The sequence below is a fragment of the Antedon mediterranea genome, chromosome 3 (genome assembly GCF_964355755.1).
Source record: "Antedon mediterranea chromosome 3, ecAntMedi1.1, whole genome shotgun sequence".
Taxonomy (NCBI): domain Eukaryota; kingdom Metazoa; phylum Echinodermata; class Crinoidea; order Comatulida; family Antedonidae; genus Antedon; species Antedon mediterranea.
This window is the reverse complement of record NC_092672.1, coordinates 2,795,589-2,819,014: the sequence shown is the minus strand read 5'-3', so window position 1 is coordinate 2,819,014 and position 23,426 is coordinate 2,795,589. Positions and strand designations below refer to the sequence as shown.

The 23,426-nt window shown below is 31.9% G+C and overlaps 2 protein-coding genes across 2 annotated transcripts in view; one reads left to right on the top strand and one right to left on the bottom strand.

Moving 5' to 3' along the window:
• LOC140043357 (large ribosomal subunit protein mL44-like) overlaps window positions 1–23,426 on the bottom strand; it is a 65,513-nt gene that overhangs the window by 34,587 nt on the left and 7,500 nt on the right. The gene's annotated exons all lie outside the window — the stretch shown is intronic.
• The window catches only part of LOC140043356 (uncharacterized), a 38,558-nt gene that overhangs the window by 11,366 nt on the left and 3,766 nt on the right, over window positions 1–23,426 (top strand). The window contains exons 3-4 of the mRNA XM_072087859.1: window positions 5,776–5,842; window positions 11,674–11,771. Coding sequence (XP_071943960.1) covers window positions 5,776–5,842; window positions 11,674–11,754 — 148 coding nt within the window. The 3' untranslated portion in view covers window positions 11,755–11,771. The remainder of the gene's footprint in view (window positions 1–5,775; window positions 5,843–11,673; window positions 11,772–23,426) is intronic.

Sequence of the window (23,426 nt, the reverse complement as noted above, 5' to 3'; positions counted from 1 at the left end):
CATAATAACGTGTCCCAATTTCCCTTTTGTACTGAAAATACCCAAGCATTAACAAGTGACAGCGCTGCAGTTGGTCGTGCAGTCAGCTAATAATATAATATTTCTGAACTTTTTATTATCATACCCAGAATATTTCCCCCAGATGACGGCGATGTGGGGACAGCCACAGTGCCTGCATCATGTTAGATGTCCCTTAAATGTCCCTGTTAAATATTAATGGGAAATCTGTAGCACACAGGGATTTAATATTTTCCCTTTTGTGCACTGACCAAATGGCCTCCAGTGACTACTGTATAATGCATATAGCAGAAACCCCTGAAATATGCTAATCTTGTTTTCTATTTAGAATAGATCATGATAAATTCTAATGGCTTTTGTAGACATTTTTGCTGGTATTTAACTCACTAAAAGGAAGGGGATTTTAATAGTGTATTTTTCCAAACTGAATGGATAATATAAAACAAGTATGGCTTTCTATTAAGAAATACATTTTTATTGTTACTATTGGTTTCAGTCTGTTTTATTATTTAGCAAGTTTTATTGCAGTTAAATTCAACTAAAATCATATGTTTGTGCAGTTATAATGCAGTTACTGCAGTAACTGCAGTGGAATAATTTCAATACAATACAAAGCTAATTTACAACATACAATTAACAATATAGAATATTCATACAATAGCACTATTCGACTGATAACCCTGATGTACATGAACTTTCAACGCTATTTCATAAACCTATTACTTTATTTTTGTCTCATTTTTAATTAAAGTTGAATTTGCATTTTGTTATTAATATTAAACATCACGTTTCATTGTTTACATGAAGAAATATTGTTGCAAGTAAAATTGACACACAGTACTTCTGTAACTACAGTACTAACTCTTCTCATACATAAGGAAATAGAATTGGGGTAGGGTCGCAAAATGTATTCACCTGGCCCCATTGATTTTAATACAAATAGCGCACATTAATGATTAAATCATTACATTTGTAGCCGATAGCAATGAATAGTTGATGATACATATAAAGTGGGTTAGGGGTTTACACAAATTATAAGCTGGAGTCGTAGATTTTTTTTTTAGATCTCTAATTTAATGATTATTCGCAATTTTTAGCCGTTGGATACAAGGTGTATACCTGAGGTTACAAAATCATTGTGATTTATTATTTTTAATAGTAATTGATCATGAAGTTCGCTCAAGATGTAGGCTGACTTTGCCTAGTATTACAATCCCTCCAGATACAAACTATCCTATGATTTTTACCAATAGAAGTGACAAATGATATTTTTATTGTTCTGTTTTAGTAAGTCTATAGTATATGATGCAAGTCCACCCTGTACTTAAAAACCACATCAAAATTTGGGGTTAACTACACCTTGTCATCCTCTCCCCAAACTTGAACCAATTTTGGGTTCAAAGAAAATTATAGGTTGCAATATTAATATTCATTTTTGTCAGTTCTTTCATTGAATACAGTAATTGTATACAAAGGGACCCAAATGGTTTTTGCTAATTGAGTAAATTCTAGTATTATTATGCTGACATTCAAAGCAAGAAGACAAATTTAACTATTCAAATCAAACTTTATGTGACAACAAAATGTGATGTGCCCATATATGGACAGGATGATGACATATCACTACCATATTTAAGCATAGCACTACTATATATGGACACATTACATTTTTTTGACAGTGACACAGGTTTGATAGTGTAGACAAGGCTTTAGAAATGATAAAAGAATAGTTAAATTTGTTTGCATAATCTTCCTACTGTATACTAATTTTCAACAAAATTATAATATTTATTTTTAAACACATGGTTTTTTAGACTTGATTTTTTTAACGACCACGATCATGTATACTGTAGTAATTCTCTGGTATCTTTAGATATCACATATTTATGTCGCAGAGTGGTAAAAAGACAAGTATAATATAAATTAGTATAATATTGGTGAAATCTTAGTGAACTATTAACTTATTTATAATATATTTAAATTACATATTTTAAATTATATACAAGTTGACATTCATGGGGCTTTAAGTACAGCACTTATACTTAAGTATGATGCATGTAAAACAGATTATTTATTATAAACATGCTTAAAATAATCCAAACCGATTTGTAACTACATGAAACAACTGAAGTTATAATAATGATTCTCTGTTGACTCCAAGAAAAAATAATTAGGTACAGTATACAGAAATGAATGTTGTATGGATGTTTAAGTATACACTCATTTATAGTACAAGACATTATTTATAATCATAGACACAAGGTATGACGATATCTGTGTCAAGCCAGTGAAAATACGCAATAGGTTTTGTTTGTATCAGCCAGTCATAGCGGCGTGAAATTACAACTGTCTTTATACAGCAGATCAAGTTTTCAATCTGTGGGGATCGCATTGCCAGAACTGGGTCGGGTCATCGGAGAAGGTGTCGTCGCTAGCTGTATGGCATTTTGACCCTTCCTCCAGCAGCCTAGTTCTAGGATCAGCTGCCCTTTACGATGAAGCAAGACAAATTATGTTGACGACATTCGAAATTACAGATGCTACTCACTTCCAATTTATTCCACAGATAGCTTGTAATTGCATGTATTACAAGCGCAATTTTGCCTTGAAACTTGTATGTTAACAACATTTCTGAATCACTCTACTAAACGCACTGATAAAGTCTCATATCATTTCTATACTAAAAATATCTGTTATTCCTATAAATAACGTCCACACGTTTATTTACATAATCAATATTTTTCACAGCATACAACAAAAAGCCTAATATAGCTGTCTTTGTTCACTACTGTATAATGATTATATTTAAGTGTATAAAATATAGCTAATTTAGCTGGGCTTAAACACCAGATGATGTGATGCATAATTAATTATGCAAATAAGCCTTAAGCTTTCTTATTCTGTAGAACCAGGTCATCTGTAAAGTGAAATTTACCGGAATTATCACAGGCTAGGCTGTTTCTCAATGGAAATTTCAAGCCTAATAATATTAATTACAATTAAAGTATGAGCATCTGATTAAAATTAATAACGAAATATATTATCATATGTAATTTTATTTGGTTTTCACCCTTCATTCATAATAACATTTATTTCTTATCATTTCAAAGTAAACAAAATAACAATTTAAATATAAATAATTAAGAGGCAACACCCAGAAAGTAATAACATTTTGAGGTTTCCCTCCAGTACTGTACAACTCTACTATAATAAAATGAGTTTATCCCCATATTTATATGTAAAATACCTAAAATTTAGTTTTAAGGGGGGGGGGGGGTAAGCTTTTATCTGTTTAGTTTTAAAAAGGAATCTCTATTTTTTCAGATTTAGCAAATATTTTTTGTGTAAATGTCATGGAGGAAATAATGGTATAATTTGTGCCCACATACATACTGGGATTGAAATTTAAAAGATCAGAAAGCCAGGGAGCTCACTTTTAACAATAAAAATACATTAAATTGTAGACAGACTCTATTCAACAATTTCCAATCTTTTATTCCATCCAAGAATGAAAGAAATTCTGTGCGACCTTCCAATCTTCTGTATGTTTGTTATTGTGCATATGTAGGACAGAACCAATGTGTAAGGGGAAATCATTAAACAAAGGCTATTATAATAATAGTGTACTGTACGACATTGTATTAATAAACATAGTGCGGCATTGTAGTATTAAACAACAAAATTTCACAATTTTATTTTTTATTTCAACAATATTTTATGAGGGTGATTCATCCAGCATAAGCTGATCATTAGGGACCCTCAAACAAAACAAACGGAAAATACAAAATAAACTATAAAAATACAAAATTAACAAAGATATTTTAACGAATGAAAATTTTGTACTTGTTTTTGCAAGCAAAATTATGAAAAATTTAACGCACATAAAATGATTTTCCAAATTGAATTATCCGATCGCTTTAACTTAATTGGTCGTCAATTTAAGTTTATTGCTTTTTCGTATGGTAACCTTCATCGTCACGGTTTTCAAGCGATATTATTATGCTTTAATAGTATATTTTTAAATTGAGAATTTTGTGTAAATATGGGGTTGTGTGCTAGTTACTAAATCCTATCTGAGATATGCTAAAAAATTTTAAAGAAAACGAAAATTAGATTAAAATAAAAATGTCAGAGGATCTGAATTTTTGAATCGCTTTTAATATCAACAAATGCAATTAAAATTTTGTTTTAAAAATGTTTTAAAGTTTAATGTTATCGCTACACTGACCTGTGAAATGGACAGAAAAACACCTTTAAGATATCTTTAATGTAATTTTAATCATTGGTGGTCATTTACTGTTGCCTATTATTGTATTCATGGGCTCTGCAAGTGAATTGTAAAGTAATCGCACAGTATTAACATTTTATGTTGGAAAATATTGAAGCTTACTAATGTTATTAAAGGTCTCTTAACATTCAAATAGGCCTTTGAAGCTCTGTCTACACTATCAAACTAGTGTAGTAGTATTTTTTTAATCATTTTGTATTATACCTCTGTCGTATCATTAACAAACTCTGGGTGTCAGCGAGTGAGTTTTGTTGGCGATATGAAATGGAAAAATACAGTAGTGTTCATTTATCTTTCTAAAGCTTTTGCATAATGTAGAATAAATATATTACAGTATGCACTGATGAAGGGCTAGTGTTGCCCGAAAGCTCTGCTAACTTTTCTGGCTGTTTTACTTTTTTGAGATCCAGCCACCGATACCCACAGCATTGTCATTTTGTATCTCCAATGAGATCCAGCCACTGATACACACAGCATTGTCATTTTGTATCTCCATTGAGATCCAGCCACTGATACCCACAGCATTGTCATTTTGTATCTCCATTGAGATCCAGCCACTGATACCCACAGCATTGTCATTTTGTATCTCCAATGAGATCCAGCCACTGATACCCACAGCATTGTCATTTTGTATCTCCATTGAGATCCAGCCACTGATACCCACAGCATTGTCATTTTGTATCTCCATTGAGATCCAGCCACTGATACCCACAGCATTGTCATTTTGTATCTCCATTGAGATCCAGCCACTGATACCCACAGCATTGTCATTTTTTTCAGCATTTTGCCTTTGGATTTATATTACAGTTGTTTGATTATGATTTTTATTCATGGTTACATTAGAGTAATATACGTGTAATATAGTTTTAAAGACCAATGCATTTCCAGTGTATAGTACTCTATTTAGTATAATGCCTCTTAAGTGTAGATATATAAATAATGTTGATTAGAACTAGTTTTTGGCCTTTTTAAAACCATTTTAAAAAGACAATTTTAATTACATTTGTTGGTATTAAAATTATTTTATGCTTTTTTTTGTTTTCTCAAAACTATACTAATATCACAACTAAACTAAAATCACAAATCACAATTACTTTTTCCACGAAAATTGTATTCTTTTGAATTACTAGACTTTGTCTAGACCAGAACAGCAGTAGTTTAGAATAGAGAATACCGTAGTTGCAATACTGAAAGTGGTGCGTTTGACATACAGCACCACCCATTTTTTATGCAGATAATTAGACTATTTTTTCTGCATATAGAGGGAAACCGAAAAAAAGATAGTCTTTAATTAGAGTATGCCTTCATTATAAACTTGTGTAATATAATGGGATGGATTCATTCATTTTGAATTTATGGTCCTTCCTTCTTGTAAGTGAAGTCGTCTAAGTCGTGAAGGTCGACTTTCACGTCACGTAATTCATAAAAAATTTATAAATTAATTAATTTATGTTTATTTTATCTTTCAGCGCAAAGGATCCAACTATTCGTCCAACATGTAGGCACTGTGATATCATTATGGTAGAGCTAACTAAGGTAAAAATAAACTATTGAAATATATTGAAGCTTTACATTAGGGGCGGATTGCTATAAAACAGTCTTAACTGATAGTCTTAACTCCGCGATTAAAGCCGGCTTTATCAGATAGCAATCTTACTAAAGCCACCCCTGTTAGACCAGTGCTATAAAACAGTCTTAGATAAGACCGCGTAAAGTAACAAATTGAGGGCGTACTTTGCGCGTAGAATACCAAATAAGGTAATGTTCGTCACGCTTGTTCAATTCACAATCATAACAGTACGTACATTTCTACACAAGAAAATTTATTCTAGGCCTATATAAGAATAAAATCAACGATATTATTTGATTTAACACTTAAAACTTGTTTAATTGGTTGTCTTTGACGATAAATAATATGTAAAAGCAACAAAAAGAGAGGTTTAAGACAGTTTTAAGACTCCTTCGAGTAGGCTTTAATTTTAAAGACCGCTTACAGGTTAGACCGCGGTATAGCAATGGTCTATAATATAAGACTACTTGCTACGTCAAGAATTATAGCCGGCTAAGACCGTTTATAGACCGCCCCAGGTCTTCCTCTAATAACAAACCATTCAATTTAAAGTTATTTCTGTACTGGTTAAATAAACTTATAATTCTAGTTAAGCTAGAACAGCTAAACACCTAATCACTCCCCACCTTTTTCATACATTTTAATGTGATTTTATGACATTTTTGGAACTTCTCTGCATCATCATTAAAAAATGATAAACTACATGTTTCATTTATTTTGCACTATAATAAAGCGTTAACTTTAAATTAAGTATGTTAGTTCGTGCTGTTTAGATTCAAGCCTGCCCCCACCCACTTCAAATTGATATATTTGCATGATGTGATAGGCTAATCCTCAGCTATGTCTGCTCACATGCCTTGCATATTAATATACAGCAGGTGGGGGTAATACGAAACTCAAATTACAAGTTAACTGATGAATATTACCTGCAAACAGAAAGAGTAAAAGGTTGACTAGGGGACCTACATTCTGTGTCCGTCTGCCGAGAGTTACTAATTCAAAAGATGCATTAAACCACCTCAGGGACATCCCAGTCAGTTCTAATTTTTAATATGTAACAGATTCATATTCATGATGCAGGCAAATTCATTCATCTACATACATAGTATTTGTTTATTCAACTTATTCAATTAAATTTATTTTTAACTGTCGTCGAGTTGTAGAAAATTGCGTTTTTTCCCGTAGAGGCTTGCATTGAGGCTGATTTGGAGATCTTTGTGACACTTTCACGACACGACATTTTCATGTGAATGTTGCATTGTTACTGTGCGTTGTATTGTCGAAGTGAAATCAAGAGATAATTGCGAGTGTCACAAATAATAAAACCTCTGATAGGCTCAGGCCTTTTAATCTAGGGAACTGATCATAAGTTCATCTCTAAAAATGTGTCGCATTCATGTGACTCTTTCACAAATATTGTCATCTTAATCATGGTATAATAATGACTATAATACATATCTAGCAGGTACAAACGGCGTTAGTATCGAACTTGCGTTTTAGGAGGAGATAGAGGAACAGATTTTGGCTTAGTGCTATTCTAGTCTAGATTTTAGGACACTTTTAATTACAAAGTCATACGATAATTAGAAACTGTCTTTAAACGAACTAAAATACTCTAACATCTTCCAATAAACAAATTTACTATAGTATAATACAGTTTTTATTTAAAAAATTTGAATAAAATTTATATCCATAAAGCACAATACTGAAACTAGTGACAAGTTTGATGTCTTGTGGGTTAATATACACTAAATTAATTTAAATATAGAAATATATATTTATAATTATAGGTCAGGGGTAGATCCAGTGGGTAGAACTAGGGGTGGATCCAGGTGTGCGTTTTCCTCTTTTGACAGCGAAAATTAAATTATGAACGATGTTTTGATTTTGACTTAATAATATTTTATGTTTAGCTATATAAAAAGTTTGAATCATTCTTGGTCGGGTGGAAGTACAAATTGAGTCGGGCAGAAGGGCAATATCCTTTAGAAAGTTGGCCCCATTGGTTTAAGAATAGATAGGAAACAATAAAAAATTGATAAGATTTGAGTATAATGTAGTAGTTCCTGAGGAGATACTAGAAACCAGCATAAAGCTCTGTCTAACACTATCAAATTTTATGTGACAAAAATGATGTCATATAACTACCATGTTTGGACATATCACACTTTTTTTGTCATGCTTAAGGTCCTTACTAATGTGATCCATTTTTGACATGATTTTATGGTTGCAGTCTTTAATTAATAATTGCCTATAGTTTTGCTCATCTCAGCCTGTTATTTATAGGTAGACCTTTTTGTCAATGTTGATATGCTTACTATAATAACATACATCAATTTATGCCATCAATCTGTCAAATATCAAAGAGAGAAAACATCTTAAAATTTGCACTTGATTTACTGTGTTGTGTTTCTGTGGAATACTGTCATTTTTTCTGTTCATAATAACAGTATTTTGTTAAAATTTAAATTTCTTATAATAACTTTAAAGCCTTTAGGGATCTTACCCTGTATAGCTGTATACCACACAATAAAGGATAGGATATCTAATGATATAGTACTGTGCTTTGTTATTCAGGATGTCAATAAGAATGTTAGTACCAAAAATGAAACAAAAGTTTCTTAGAATCACGTACAAGAACAATACAATCACTATACTATGGGCGTTTGAGGAAGTTTTTCTATTTTTGTTCATTGTATTCAGGGACTTCTTTTATTAAATTGGTTGGTTATCAAATGCAGAAAACAGAGAAGAAAAGTATTCGTAAAATCAAAGCATTTAAAACCATTTTAGAATTCTGTTACTTTTAAGATATTATTGAGTTTTCTTCAAATAGATAAATTAAATAACTTTGTATTTAATATGGAAAACACCAGTCCTTATACTGTAATATCTTTCTACTACTCTAGTAACTTTACAACTTATTTGTGTTCAACATTCATTAGAGAGAACAAAGACAGGTCTAAACTTTCTATTGTTTACTGTGATTTATAAAGATCTTAACAATTTCTAGCTGTTCTCATTGCCTATCACAGAAGACCACTCTGTCCTTTCCCTAGAACCCAAACCTGAAACTTGCCTAGATAGAACCCTGAGAAGTTAAAGGCTACTTCATTCTAACCAGTATCACTAGAAAGTCCAATAGACCCTCCTTCTTTGGTGTAATGCCAAAGCCCTTAGGTATTAATAACACATTGAAAATGAAATATACACAACTAAAGTTCACAAGCATGACCTGGTTTCCATTAATAAAAAGGGGAAGGGGAAGAGGGGGTTCATAAGAAGGGAGTTAACAAAAAGCGCACATTAACTAAGGAATTATTCTTATGAAATTTAATCATGTTATTTGTGGTATATTATTATACTTTGAACCCTGAGGATAATTGTACATTTTACATCCATAATAATCTAAGTTAGTAAGTAATTTGAGATCCTTTATTCATGAAATTTGAACATACCATTATGTCTACTTTGAGCTTAACCATTCTTGTTGGTATAAACACTAACCAAGTCTGTTAAAATACCATATGGATTGGAAATTACTACAAACAATATGGATGAGCTTGGAGGGGGATGTGCTGTTGAAAATTAAACAGGAATTAGGCCAATGCATGTGGTCAAAATGACCTTTTACATTAGAGCCAGCTGCCCACTGGGCATATTAAGTATATCTGTAAAAGTTTACACCATAGAGTATCCTTTGTCCAGGCCTAGATTTAATTGTATGCCTCAAGGTTGATTCCATCCTGTTAGTAATGCATGGTCATTTTACCTGGTCAATTGGGGACTTCAACACTGTTGGGGGATTGCTTGATTGGACTATACCATTCTAAAAAAGGGGAAGTCAATATGATTACTATTTCAACACCTATTATTCAGATAATTTGTTGAAAGATCATGATATATAATTTCACTATTGATGGTATGGCATTAAAATTTCATATTTCTCATTATCGATGAAATATGATACAGAATTTCTCAGAATAGTTTCTTTTGGGTTAAACCATTTTAAAAAGAGGGTTGGAAATCAGTCCGATGACAAGATAAACAAAAATGACCATTGGAAAATAGCATAATCCAATGGATAGTTTGTGAATTTCTTCGTTTCTAATGAAAATGATATAAATCCTAATTTATAAATTTTCCAAATGAACTTTTTGCCGTTTACAATCTAATTGTTCTTCATTGAATTAAAGTATATTACATTTAATAATTAAAATAATCTGTTTTATATTATGTGATTTTTAATGTTACTGTATGACCGTGTAATTAAGTGAATTTGATTGGCCCTTGTAGGCCTGCCATTAATCTTTGTTTAAGCTTTGAATGAACAGCTTTTTTGCTTCAAACCCTTGCTAAGCCGCCTCCTTAGGCTCCCCATCAGACGACCATGAAAATCTCCATAGATTTCCAACAGGATATGTTTATAGAACAATGAAATCTCGACTACCGAATCATTTAATGTTACATGAGAACTGTTTTTGGATATGTGTCCTTCGTTTTAAATAATAAGATTTTAATGGCGGCCACAAAAGAGATGATTTTTAGTATCTGCCCAATCCCCAGGCATTTAAATACTTACCACACTATATAATACAACTTTTATTATAAGATTTGTTTAATGAGTATAAAGGAACAAGGGTATGGTATTTTAATACAGGCACAGATAGGAAGGAGCCTTGTGTAGGATTGGTTCTAGCATGAAAATAACATAATTGCTATACTGGAAATAAAAAGGATACAATCATTCTCCTTTCTTATTCATAGCGTACTCAACTCAACTGTAGAACTGAATCACCTTTGGTCAGGTTATTAAAAATTAAATTAAAACTTACTAATATTAACAAGGGAGTTAGAGAATTTATCAGCTTCTAAAATTCGTAAATACCCTCACATTACAGAACTTGTGAAGGGGATATATGAAATGTCAATCACCTTTCGTGACATGTGGTGTTCCTGATAAACCGTATTCTGTTCATTGTTTTCTTTAACTAAGGAAACAATATAGAATTCTAATAAATGATCTAGCCTTTCTTGTCCAGGAAGTCCAAAAGCTTCCAATTCATTTGAAACAAATACTGGATTTATTGTGAATTTAAACATTTATTGAATGAAGTTTGTTGTCATTTGTTTGTTAAAAGTTTTTGATTTCTTTTGAATATTAAGCATTTTCTACATTTACTGTAAGGACCATGCATAAAAACAGCTCGTAAAGAAACCTTTAATTTTATGAAACCAAGAAACTAGTATTGTTTTGCAGTTTTTTTTATTCCAGTTCCTTGTGTGTTTCCTTTTCAGGATTGATATAATCTGTGTTTTTTTTATTTCTTCATTCAATACATTTTTTTTTATAATAATTTGCATTTTGCATTTTTATTTTTAAAAAGAATAAAGTACACCACATATTGTAAGGCAGTCTCACCAAGATTGGGAAGAATTAAACAAATTTATTAATTTCCATTCTTTAAAAAAGTCTAATCCATATATTTATAGTTTCAGATACATATTGTATAAAATTAGTTAAGTCCAAAGGCAAATCACTGTAAAAATGACAATGCTGTGGGTATCAGTTGCTGGATCTCAATGGAGATTCAAAATAAAATAAGCAAAAACTAAATCAAAACGATAAAGTAAAACAGCCAGAAAAATTAACAGAGCATTCAGGCAACACTCGGCAATATTATATATAATACACTTTTCTGTCTTTTAAATATAAAATCTTCTGGTAAACATTGTCTTCAACTTTTACCCATAAAAAAGAACTAAAATATTATCTCTCTTTTTTTTTGTCTTTTAGGAACGAGAAGTGAATGCAGGTTTGAAAGCAGAAATAAATCAATTACGTGAAGCTTTATCACAACTCATCAAGCGGGAATAACCATCACATTTTTCTTGGTAAGCAGCGAAGTCCATCATTTTCAATTTGATTTCTCTTTTGATGTTATTGTTAGCAAAAATTATATTGAATATGTACATGGTTCATATAGTATCCTAATTTAATACAACATTTTAAAAAAAAAAGTATAAAAAGAAAGAAGAAGAAATCATCATATAATTTGTATTTATCATTTTTTAAAAAAATAATTAAGCAAACATAACGATATGCTTGCTGAACCAATGGAGGAATAAGTTTAGTCTAAACTACCTGTATTCCTCCATGGTGAACCTGTGCACCTTTGCCCAGTACAAAAGAGAACCTACTGCAGACAGAAGCTCTGTCTACACTATCAAACTTTATGTGACATACAAACGTGATGTGCCCATGTAAGGACATGATGTTGTCATATTTTTTAAATAATATTCATCGCATAATATGCAATCTACGATAATTTAATTAATTGATATAACAAATTTATTAAATACATAACATCATTTGAATAAAAAGAACAAATCACATATCTACACATAATAATCATAACATCGTATACTCTATCTCTATCTAACAATTTATTCAATCTTCTATTGACTAAAGCCGAAGTATAGTCGTTATCTCGGGACCGTTCTATGGCCACCACCAGGTAGGCTTACTTCATCAAAGCTTCTATAAATGGATGTACTGGTTGGGAGCAGAAAAACTAGTAGACCATACCCAGTACCGTTTTGATTACGATCAATCGGGAAATTACCTCACAAAAATACCATAAGCTATTATTTGGGTACATGACACTTTGTTGTCACATAAGTTTGATAGTGTAGAAAGAGCTGTATAAAGAATGAAAATCATGTTTACTTGCATTCATGAAAATTGAAATAATATTAACCACCGGATTTAGGAAATTAGTAATAACACCTTCAAAAGATTATTTTGCGTTGTTGCATTAATTAAGCATGCTTTCAGGTGATTTACAATTTTTTGGTAAATTCTTACGAGGAAATTATCCCCTGTGTACAGTGATGTGTGTGAAGAAGATGTGATCCGTGAAAAGTAGTGCTATGTCTCTTAGTTCACTACGTTGATAAAGTCTTACAAGTTTTGATATTAAATCTTCAGATGAGGCAGAGGAGACGACTCGTGGGTCTTGATTATAATTAGTCTAACTCGATCCCCAACCACCCCTTACTATAATATTATTCCTACGAGACATATTCTAGCGTCCCCTAGCTGTAAAGCATCTTCTATGCCGATTACACTCATTCTGTCGTTGGAAGTAAAGGTAGTCTTTCCGAATTCAAGTCAAGGGTCTCATTAGAGATTACTTTAAATAACAGGTGGATTTTATTAGAAGCAGGTGGGGAAGAAATAATTAAGATGTCTCAAGGTGAGAAGAACAGTTCTGCTTCACCACCAATAATGCGCATTATCTTTGTGTACTGATTAATGCTCATGATATATTAAACAGCCAGAAACATCACCAACCAATATTGCCAGAATAAAATTTACTTGGCACAGAAATTTGAAATAACGTATAAATAAAGCTAATTCCAGAAATTAGCTTGATAAATCTTTTCGTGAAATCTAATGTTTTATTGTGTACGTTCTGACCTCTTTAAAACACAAATAATGGGGAGAAACATTTCCTATTGCGATTTGAGCTACTAGATCAAACATCCTAATATAAGGAAGAGCCCCACCCAACAGGAAAGGGGAGCAGTATCTATATCCTTAGTGGTATTCCCTAAATTATGATTAAATTAAATACTTTGCCCTAATATGACAGATGTGTTTCTTTGATTAAACCTCAACAGTGGTTAACTTCACACAATGAGTTTTGTTAACACCCATTCAAATGAATAGAAAGAAATTTTTAGTGTTTAGTGGCTGATGTCTATCTATCTACTGTACCATGATGATTACTTAATTCTAGCTATAGTATATAGTAAAGTAAATCATGATGTAATTTGCAATATTAAATAGACACATTGTTTTAAAGATGTATTGTCCCCCTGAAAAATTTATTTTTAAATTTAAAAAAAAAAATAGTCAAATTGGCTGCCAGCCAATGGCTTTTTGGTTGAATTTAACCATTTATTTTGTAATTTTATAAATAAGTGAAAACATAAATTTGTTTCCATTTTTATTTCTACAGAAATGATTAACTTGATTATTAAAGCTACAAACTAATCTATTCAAAGTCTGATTTTATTCATCTTTATTTATTTATCTTTTATGTTTTGGGAGGACAATACATCTTTAAGGAAATAGTATAGGCCTAGTGTTGTAAATGTGAAAAATGACAACCATGAGCAGAGATGTGTACAGTTATAAATGCACTAATACAAATACCGGCTAACCCTAACCCTAATTAATGGAGAAAGCAATTTTACTAAATGCCAATCTTAAATAGAACCTTCTAAACACAAAATATCTCAATAAGCTAAATTGGATGATTCACTATTAACAAAGGTCATTAATGTTCTACAACATTGTAGGTAAAAGGTTTCCACTGTTGACATCCGGAAGTTGTCGTTAGCTCTCTCTTTACAGAGTGACCAATTAGCATGTTTTTACTACATTAAATCAAGAAATTATAATATATATACGTGCGGCTATTCTAAAAGCATATTTTCAATAAACTTATCATTATCTAGTTACTACCAAAGAATATAAATAGGTAAAGAATCAACAGTACGCGCTGTTATGTATAGGATAGGAAACGTGGACGTGCTTTCATGGACGAGTAAGAATCCAGCAGCCGAACGATGGCGGGCTTTAGATATGGTTCCCGTCTAATTCCACGTTTGGATGGATCGTGATGATCTGATGTGTTCTCGCGTCTGTGCTCTACTAATTTTGATATTATTAATATTTTGATAATCATTTTGATAAATAATCATCGTTTGCATTTTTATAGATAGTTTTACCTTACCACGCCTGAAGGTGGCGCACTTCTTCTAGCGAAAAAGAAGTGCGCCACCTTCAGGCGTAGGCAAATAGTAACCCGGATGTGGTTTACGCCGCCAACGGAACTGTTGTATCTTCTCCTTTTATTATCTTTGTTACTACCATTTAGTTATATAATAAAACATCTTAATTAAAACAATTTTTAATCCTAAAACATACTAAAACACTACTAAAATACTGTTATTATATATTTATTCTTTGCGGCTACATTTAAAAAATTTAAAGTACAAAGTGTATAGTTTGTAAAATTGTTAATTTTAAACTTTTTCTGGTGACTGTGCACCTTCCTTTGTTTTCGTCAGCCCACAATCGGTTTAAAATTTCATACAAACTTGATATCTTATCCTTGAATAAAGCACAGTTGGTAAGCTGGGAAAATAGTTGTGATTCTTGACCATTCATGTGGTATTTAGGGGTTAAAATTGTAAGCTAACCTTGACCACCACAAACCTATCCTACCTATCTGACATCTCATCTGACCTGTTTAAAGGAAATTTCTGTAAAATTGTTTTTGCAATTATTTCTAATACATATTTACTGGACTATTTGGATCTTTTTCTATAGTTGCGAAAATTTGGGGACTTTCTCAGATTAAACTTTTAATGCCTATCCATCTGAATTTCATGAAGAGGCTTGAGAGACCGGAGTGGATTTTTATAGGGTCTTTAGGATTGTGGAGTGATAATGACCATTCAGATTTAAACAACTGCAATTTTATTAGAAATTGATGGATGTTATTCAAGAAAAAAAGTAAATGTTTATCATGTGGTGTTCAGGTTTTGTGAACAGCAGAATAGATTTTATTAAAAAGTTTCCGGTTCTCTATGCCAGTTCTCTCTAGTGTCAGGGTGCTTAAAATTTTAAATACAATATAGTGTCATTTACCCAAATTTTACAAATAAAAAAAAAACTAGCAATGAAAAAAGGGGATTATTTATGTTGGTTTATACCAGCTGTGAGGAGGGCAGTTACCTTTGATGATGTTGATGCTATTTGTTACATTTATTGCACATAAGGTCCACGACCCAATTGATTCTTACTTAAGTTAAAGTACTACTAATGTGAAGAATCTCTATATTGAGTTGAATAAACCATGTCAGACAGATACAATGTTTTATAAACACTATCTCTAAGAAATGGCAGAATTTATGTCAACAAAATGCTTCAATCAGAGATGTAGATATTTTTGGAGTAAACTGCATTTTAAGAAGGCATTAGATGTGATCGTATACAGGTATAAAACAAAATCTTATTGATATCAAGACAAATTGGAAAATGTATGTCGTATACATACAAGATGCAAGTATGGACCAGAGAGATAAAATAGTTAATTTTAAATGAATTCAAACGAATACAACATCACCAGTGACATAGATAAAAGTAATTTTTTTTAAACATGATGGAAACGATGTATAATCCTTCCGTAGATATAGATTGGGGGAGGGAAAGTTAGCCGTGTTTAAGGAGGCAGGAGCATTACCATTGATGTACAATGAGCTAGTTTTAATGCATCTTCAATGTGGAAGATAAGAAAGATTACCAGGCCTAGCTTAGAAACAAGACTGAAAATGAAACTGTCTGAGAGATGAACATGTGACCTACTTTACTGCTTGTTTACTTTCCTATGTGATGTCGTTGACCCATGGTAGTATTTATTTCATACTGCAAATGGATTAAAGATGGAAATTTTTGCTCATCCTTATTCATATTTTATATCATTAATCAAACATCGTTATCATATTCATTGGTAGGTAGTCCACAGCTTGGAAATAGAGAGGAAAATCACAATTTGTTGTTCAAATATTTAAATTAATATTCATACAAATAGGTTATGTTTATGTACAATAAATAAAAGCAGGTGATTTTACAGTACCGTACTGTACTGTTCTTAATACAGCTCCCTGTATAACACAATCTTGTCAGAATTCTCTCACTTGCACTGAAACGAAGAGCTAGTGTCTCCCCGAGATCTCTGCAAATTTTTTGCCTGTTTTCTATCGTTTTGATTAGCTTTTTGCTTCTTTTATTTGTACAGTATCTCCATTGAGATCTATCCAGGTCCTGATATTCACAGCATTGTCATTTTTCAGCAATTTGAATTTACATTTGTAATGTTCGTTATATAACAAGGAGTTATTACTTATAATAGAAACTCAGGCAGTATAAAAGTGAATTTTACCGTTTTAATTTATTAAATTATATTTCAGAAATACAATTTATTAAATTATATATCAGAAATACCTCTTCTGCATGGTAAAGAACAATGTAGGCAAATGTAAGTAGCCTATTTAAACCAAGAATTATTGATTGTCTGTGTAAAAGGAAACATCGTAATAAAAAAATAATAATATAGTTGATTGTGATGGCTTCAGGAGGTTTCTGGAAAGCATGTAAACAATTATTAATATCCCCTAGTGACAATCATATGATTATATTAATAATATAATATTAAATATTGTTGTAATTTACTCAATGGAAAACACAACATATGTTAGAATTACAGTAAAAATAAGTATATATATTACAGGTAAACATGTTTTATGTTTGAAAAAGAGTTGCAAAGTACAAATAATTTTAAGGATAAACTAAAACATCAAAATATACTATAGAACATCTGAGAAAAAATATGTAATCTGCATTTATTTTAAAAAAATGATTGCCTAACACCAAATTAAATATTTAATGTATTTAATTTAATCGAACATCCAGATAAATATTTGATAGTCCACACTGTGTGATTATTAGTTTGTCAATGTCATTTCTTACTTTACTCAATCTTTGGGGAAATCTGTGCTACTTATCAATAGTAACTGTAAGTGTTGAAGTATTCTTTGTAGGCCTCCATCCATGGTTGAGGCCCTGTTCAGACCCATGGCGTTAGACCGTTTTAGCGTACGACGCTAAAAGAATGTGTGTCTGAACAGTTGGGGATTAGCGTACAACGCGTCGTACAACGGTTGTAGCGTTGTAGTGGAAAACGGTTGATAGTACCGTTTTAGCGTACGACGCTACTGTAAGTCAACGTTGTATCCAATCACAACGTTTCCTGTTATGACGCGAAACAAGGTTTGACCTAGGCTGACATCTTGTATCGTCAATGTGTGAGATGGATTTCAATAACAAAAAGGCAAGAATAAATAAGGCCTAACTACACTACAAATACAACTGTTACAAAGGCTACAAACTATTATCAACTGATTATTACCATTATATTTTCTAACAAATGACATAAATAAATGCACCTTGTATTTAAACATAGGGACTACGGTCCCATCCGGTTTTAGGCCTAGCTAGGCCTAGAGCCATTCACGCATTTCATTCAAGCTAAAAACTAGCGTGGGTCGACATCAAGTCACTCATTCATACAAGGCAGACTAGACTGGACAAGTTTAATGCTGAACCCCCTAACTCCTAACAAATTCAGTAAACAAACAAGAGAGCTGGGTCCCTTTTTTTAGCAAGTTAAGGGTTATTAGCAACCGACTGGACTGGGTTGGAATATAATCTTTGACTGGACTGGATAGACTAATCACAATCAATTTTTTCTTCATCATTAGGAGGCCTGCTTTATTTTCGTAACGCAAGAGCCTGGGGAAAATGTTTTTTGCTACAAAATAAAAACAATAGAAACAGAAATTTGGCTTTACTATATTTTTCTTAAATAAATGCTGAGGTATGTTTTATTTACGGCAAATTTTGTCATAATTGTAGGGCTGAGATCTAGGCCTATATACAGTGGAAATAATGATGAAAACACGTGGGTAAGAGCACATGAATATGCAACTAGAAACAACCTGGATGACGTACTTCCGTTGTAACGATAATCGTACGCTATGGGTCTGAACACCTCGTTTTTTCCTCTGCGGTTTGTAACGTGACCTTGCTAGTAACGTTGTACGCTAAAACGGTCTAACGCCATGGGTCTGAACAGGGCCTTAGTTGCAGTGAACTAACAAGTGAACCAAGGCCTGTCTTTAGAGGGATCAGTTTTCCATTAATACACTGTCAAGGTAAAACTTAGCCCACCTTGAGTATTCTCTAATCAGCTAGGGAAAAATTAGAGAGTTTGAAAACTCATTACAATTGACCTTGTAAATATGTACCAAAGGGGGTCTTGATAAGGTTCAATGAATTAACCACTAGAACAGCAGGAATGGATGCAAGTCAGAAATGACTGTTGGAAATGTAAAGTATTCAGACAACATGAGGAAATGGGTTTAAAATCAAAGATTGGGATTGCTATATCAATATTATTGAAGAAAAACTAGTTCATTATTATAAAACAAACAAATGTTGAACCAATACCCACATAAAACTTTCTTGTCTATATCGTGCCTAGTTGTCTAGTTTCATCATATATTACTGTACACAGTATTCCTTGTTGTATGTGAAAATATGGTTTTAAAAATACAGTTTATTTAGAGGGATTCTCAACTAAAACAACAAATCAATTGAATAAATGTAATATGTTAAATAATAACATAAATCCATAAAACGTCTCAAGTCTGAGAAAGTGATGTGTGAAGTGTTGTTAATCATTTCTACTAGAGAACAACTTTTATCCAATCACAGAGATCGAGACAGAAACATGCTGCAATTTGATGCTTCTAGCAGATAAGAAGTATTAATAAGGAAAAGGTTAAAGAGGGTTTAAGTAGCATTGTGTTAATTCTGTTGTTTATTTCCTTCTTCCCATCATCCGTCCCCGCTATTCCCCAGAAATAGAAATAGTGTTCAAATAAGATGTGGGTGTGTCAGTTTCTGTTTGAGGAGGTACACAAAGGATTTAATGGATGTCTTTTTTACTGCTGACAATGGTGAAATTTCACATTTTGGAAAACAGCTTCCAACAAAAATTATTTTATGCTTGGAAATGCTTTGTCTACGTAAAAACTAAACTAACTTTAAAATCCTATTTCTAACATGCAAAATGAATGATTTCTTGGGGGCTTTTTAAACGTGGGGAAAAAAGAGTGTACAGTTTGTCTGTTTTATTCGCTTCTTAGTATCACCTTCCCCCATCGTAATTAGAAAAGGGTATTATGTATGATGGAATATGCGAAAGGTAAGCTGTTTTGGCCATGTTTTGTGCGTTTTCGCATACAACAACAGTGACATTGATCCAGGTTTTTGTTGGTTTTTTGGTGTAGGGTGTATGCCACATGGGGTATGCCTGATCTCGTAACATGAGATTATTTCAAACCCATCAAGTATCTTTGATATCAAATCTCGGTATCTAATAACAGCAGAGGGGGTACGTAGCCTTGATTGCACCTGCTCCTTTTTCAGACTACTAGGAATTATTCATAGACTTTTTTCCTCGTATATAAAGACAATATTTAATTAATTTTTTTCAGAAAGATTATACTGGTTATACTGTAATTTCACATCATAGTATATATAATGTCTTGAACATTTTTTCAGAGAACATTGATCAAAAGTTGTTTTCAGTTCTCTCTCTGTTCATGTTAACGCAAACATTTTTTATGTAGTCAAACAAAATATATTCTGATTTTTCATTATTAATTTACATATCAATTTTTATATGTTATTTGATCTTTTCCTATAACTTATAACACATGTTTCAAACCTGCCAACGAAATTGTTTAATACAAGAAGAATGTTGTGGCAGCTTATTATTATATACTGTATAAACTAAAAACATTAATTTGTCTGTGTCAGTGTGAGAGAAAGTATGTAATTTAGTGATTTCCCCCATGCTGGCTCACCTGGAAGGCCCGACAAGAACCAATGGGCCTAAAGGCTAAATTAAGGTCATGTGATGGCTTTGTGTCCCTTTACCTTCAATACAAATAGAGGGTCACCCTGCCCAGACTAGACCTTCAAATGTCATGCTGTATTTTGTTTTATAATGATGTGAACAGCTTGCCCATATATTGACCAACAAGATCATTTAAAAAGTGAAGGTGTGTTGCTCTATCATATGTGGCAAATTGACCCCTGGGGACTTATAGGATGAGGTCAAGGGAATGGTTGGTCATTTTATTTTAAAAGTAAAGATACCATTTAAAATGTAATTTAGAAATTCTGGTACAGCAAACTCTCCATCATGAATAACATTGATACATGATGTTTTTATCATGATGTTATGTTGTACATTTGTTTTAAATGACAATATCTCGATCAACTAAACATTTATTCAATTTTAATACAGGTACAAACAAAATGTAGTTTAATAATAATGAAAGCAAAATTAAAAAGGATCAATATTTTGTTTGAAAGATAATAAATCTATTAGGGATACAGTATTACAAGGAAAAGGAATTGTTGTTTTTAGTATTCAGCTTTGTACTATTTTTAATTAAAAACCAACAAAAGGTCAACCACCTCACAACACAATGTCAATTGTCATTGTAAAATCGTAGTTAATATCAACATTTAATTCAATTCAAAATCTTGGCAGTTTGTGTGATGTTCTATAAGGCCCTGTTTCTGCTGCCAATCCCAAATATACCGTATAAATATACCGTATAAATATACCGTATATATACCGTATATGAAATTCGTGCACCGTTTCCGCTGCACATACTTCGTGGGTGGGCTATAAAAAAAGTTGGCTTTCATATACCCAAAATGCATTTTGTGAGACGGAAGTATGGATTGACCTAGAGTCTCGTGTAGTGAGGTTACATGACAAAAACAAAACAATGATGGTTTCTCAAAACGTCTTAGCATTGCTTTCTATTTTAAATAATGATCAGAAGTGGCAACGAATTTACATCGCACAAACAATCTAGAAATGTAGAATGGGCATTGACTACATTTATGCAGAGAAGACGACGGCGTTTGCCGATAACTTTGGCGTTATTAAGTCTACAAATTCTGCTTTTATTTTGTTTGAGATACTTTTGTAAATCTCGGTATCTCTTCTGTTGCCATGTAGTCTCCCCCCAACCTTCGCTTCTCCCCACAATTGAATTGCAAAAATAGTTATTTCTTCAGTCCACAGTGATATTTTGATCTGTTGCTTGCTTATTATACACGTGTGTGTCAATGCAGCAGAAAAACCAAACAAACGCGTCACGCTCTGTTTTTGACCTCGTGTCATGGGCCGGGTCACATATACGGTATATTTTGAGTGCAGCAGAAACGGGGTACGAAATATACGGTATATTTTGGAATATACCGTATAATATCCACAAACGATGGGGATATTTATGCGGTATATATACCGCATATATATACGGTATATTTTTTATGAGACCCATTTCTGCTGCCAAAAAATATACCGTATATAAAATATACCGTATATATACGGTATATTTTTGGCAGCAGAAACGGGGCCTAAGTGTAAGTGTGCAAGCTTATTGTTGTAAAGAAGGTGTGAATCGTTCTGTTCAATGTAACATATAATTTTTTTTTTATTCACTTTACTTTAAAATGTTGAATTTTTAGCAAAAATGTAATATAATAATTATCAGTTATCATATATCTTTAATTGAATTACATGATTATACATGTTAATTTTAAATAGTTAAGTATAGAGAACTTTGTTGATAAGCAACAAGGGGGACATGTTGATACGAAACAAGGGGGACATGTTGATAAATTCCATATTTAACCTTTTTAAAATATAGGTTATAATTTTATCGTTTCGTTTTCTATTCGTTTTTATTTTAGTCAGCAATTTTCATGAATTCCCAAAAGTTTATGAAAACTGGGTAAAGCCAACAACATTTCCTTTATTTTAACATTAAATGGGGCAAACGGAAGTTCTTCTAAAAGATTCAAATTTCAAATTTGTTTCTTAATTCCAATTTAATGATTCGCCATATAGCGTGACAAAATTTGAAAAAAATGACTAAGGTATGGAAGGAATATTATGTTCAATATTACTATAACAGAAATTAGTTTTCTTTAGAGCCTATACCGGTATATATATCACATACAAACCAATTATTTACATAGTAAATATTTGATTTCCCATATTAGAAATAAATAGAAAATTATTAGGTACTTTATAAAGGACTACAATTTAATCCCATGATTTTATTATGAAAATTGAAAACCATTTCTGAAATAAAATTTAAAAAATTGTGAGAATAAAGGGTCTGGGAAAAAAAGAACTTTTAAAAGGTTTCTGAAATTAAGAGGAAAAAAGAACTAAAGGGTGAGAACATACTATTGTAGTGAGCTCATGCACATTATTTATTATATTAGCAATGATAGTATAAAGGGTGAGAACATACTATTGTAGTGAGCTCATGCACATTATTTATTATATTAGCAATGACAGTATAAAGGGCGAGAAGGAAATATTTGAGCTTATATAATCACACAATTCACTAATTTAATTAAAGAAACTGACAGTTGTCATTATAAATCTAATATCATTTGTGTTGAATACTGTAATTAATTTTACTTGGCCAATTTGTACTATATTTAGTTCAAAATTTGAATTTGAATTATTCTTGAGCGTAGTGAATAATCTTAATTATCGTCTTTAAACAAATGACTTGGCAAAACCTTCTATGTTGGAATAGAATAGTATTTTACAAGGACATAAAAACAATGTTTTTCACTTGTATTCTTCCCCTACTTTTAATACCTTTTTTCTGTAATCTTGTTGGCTTAAATAAAGAATATCTTCCAGTCTAAAGTTGTGTTCAAGGTCCAATCCAAATGACCTTTTACAAAAATTGTTAAAATAATTGTTAAACTTTGACTAGTACTCTTTCCCAAACAGA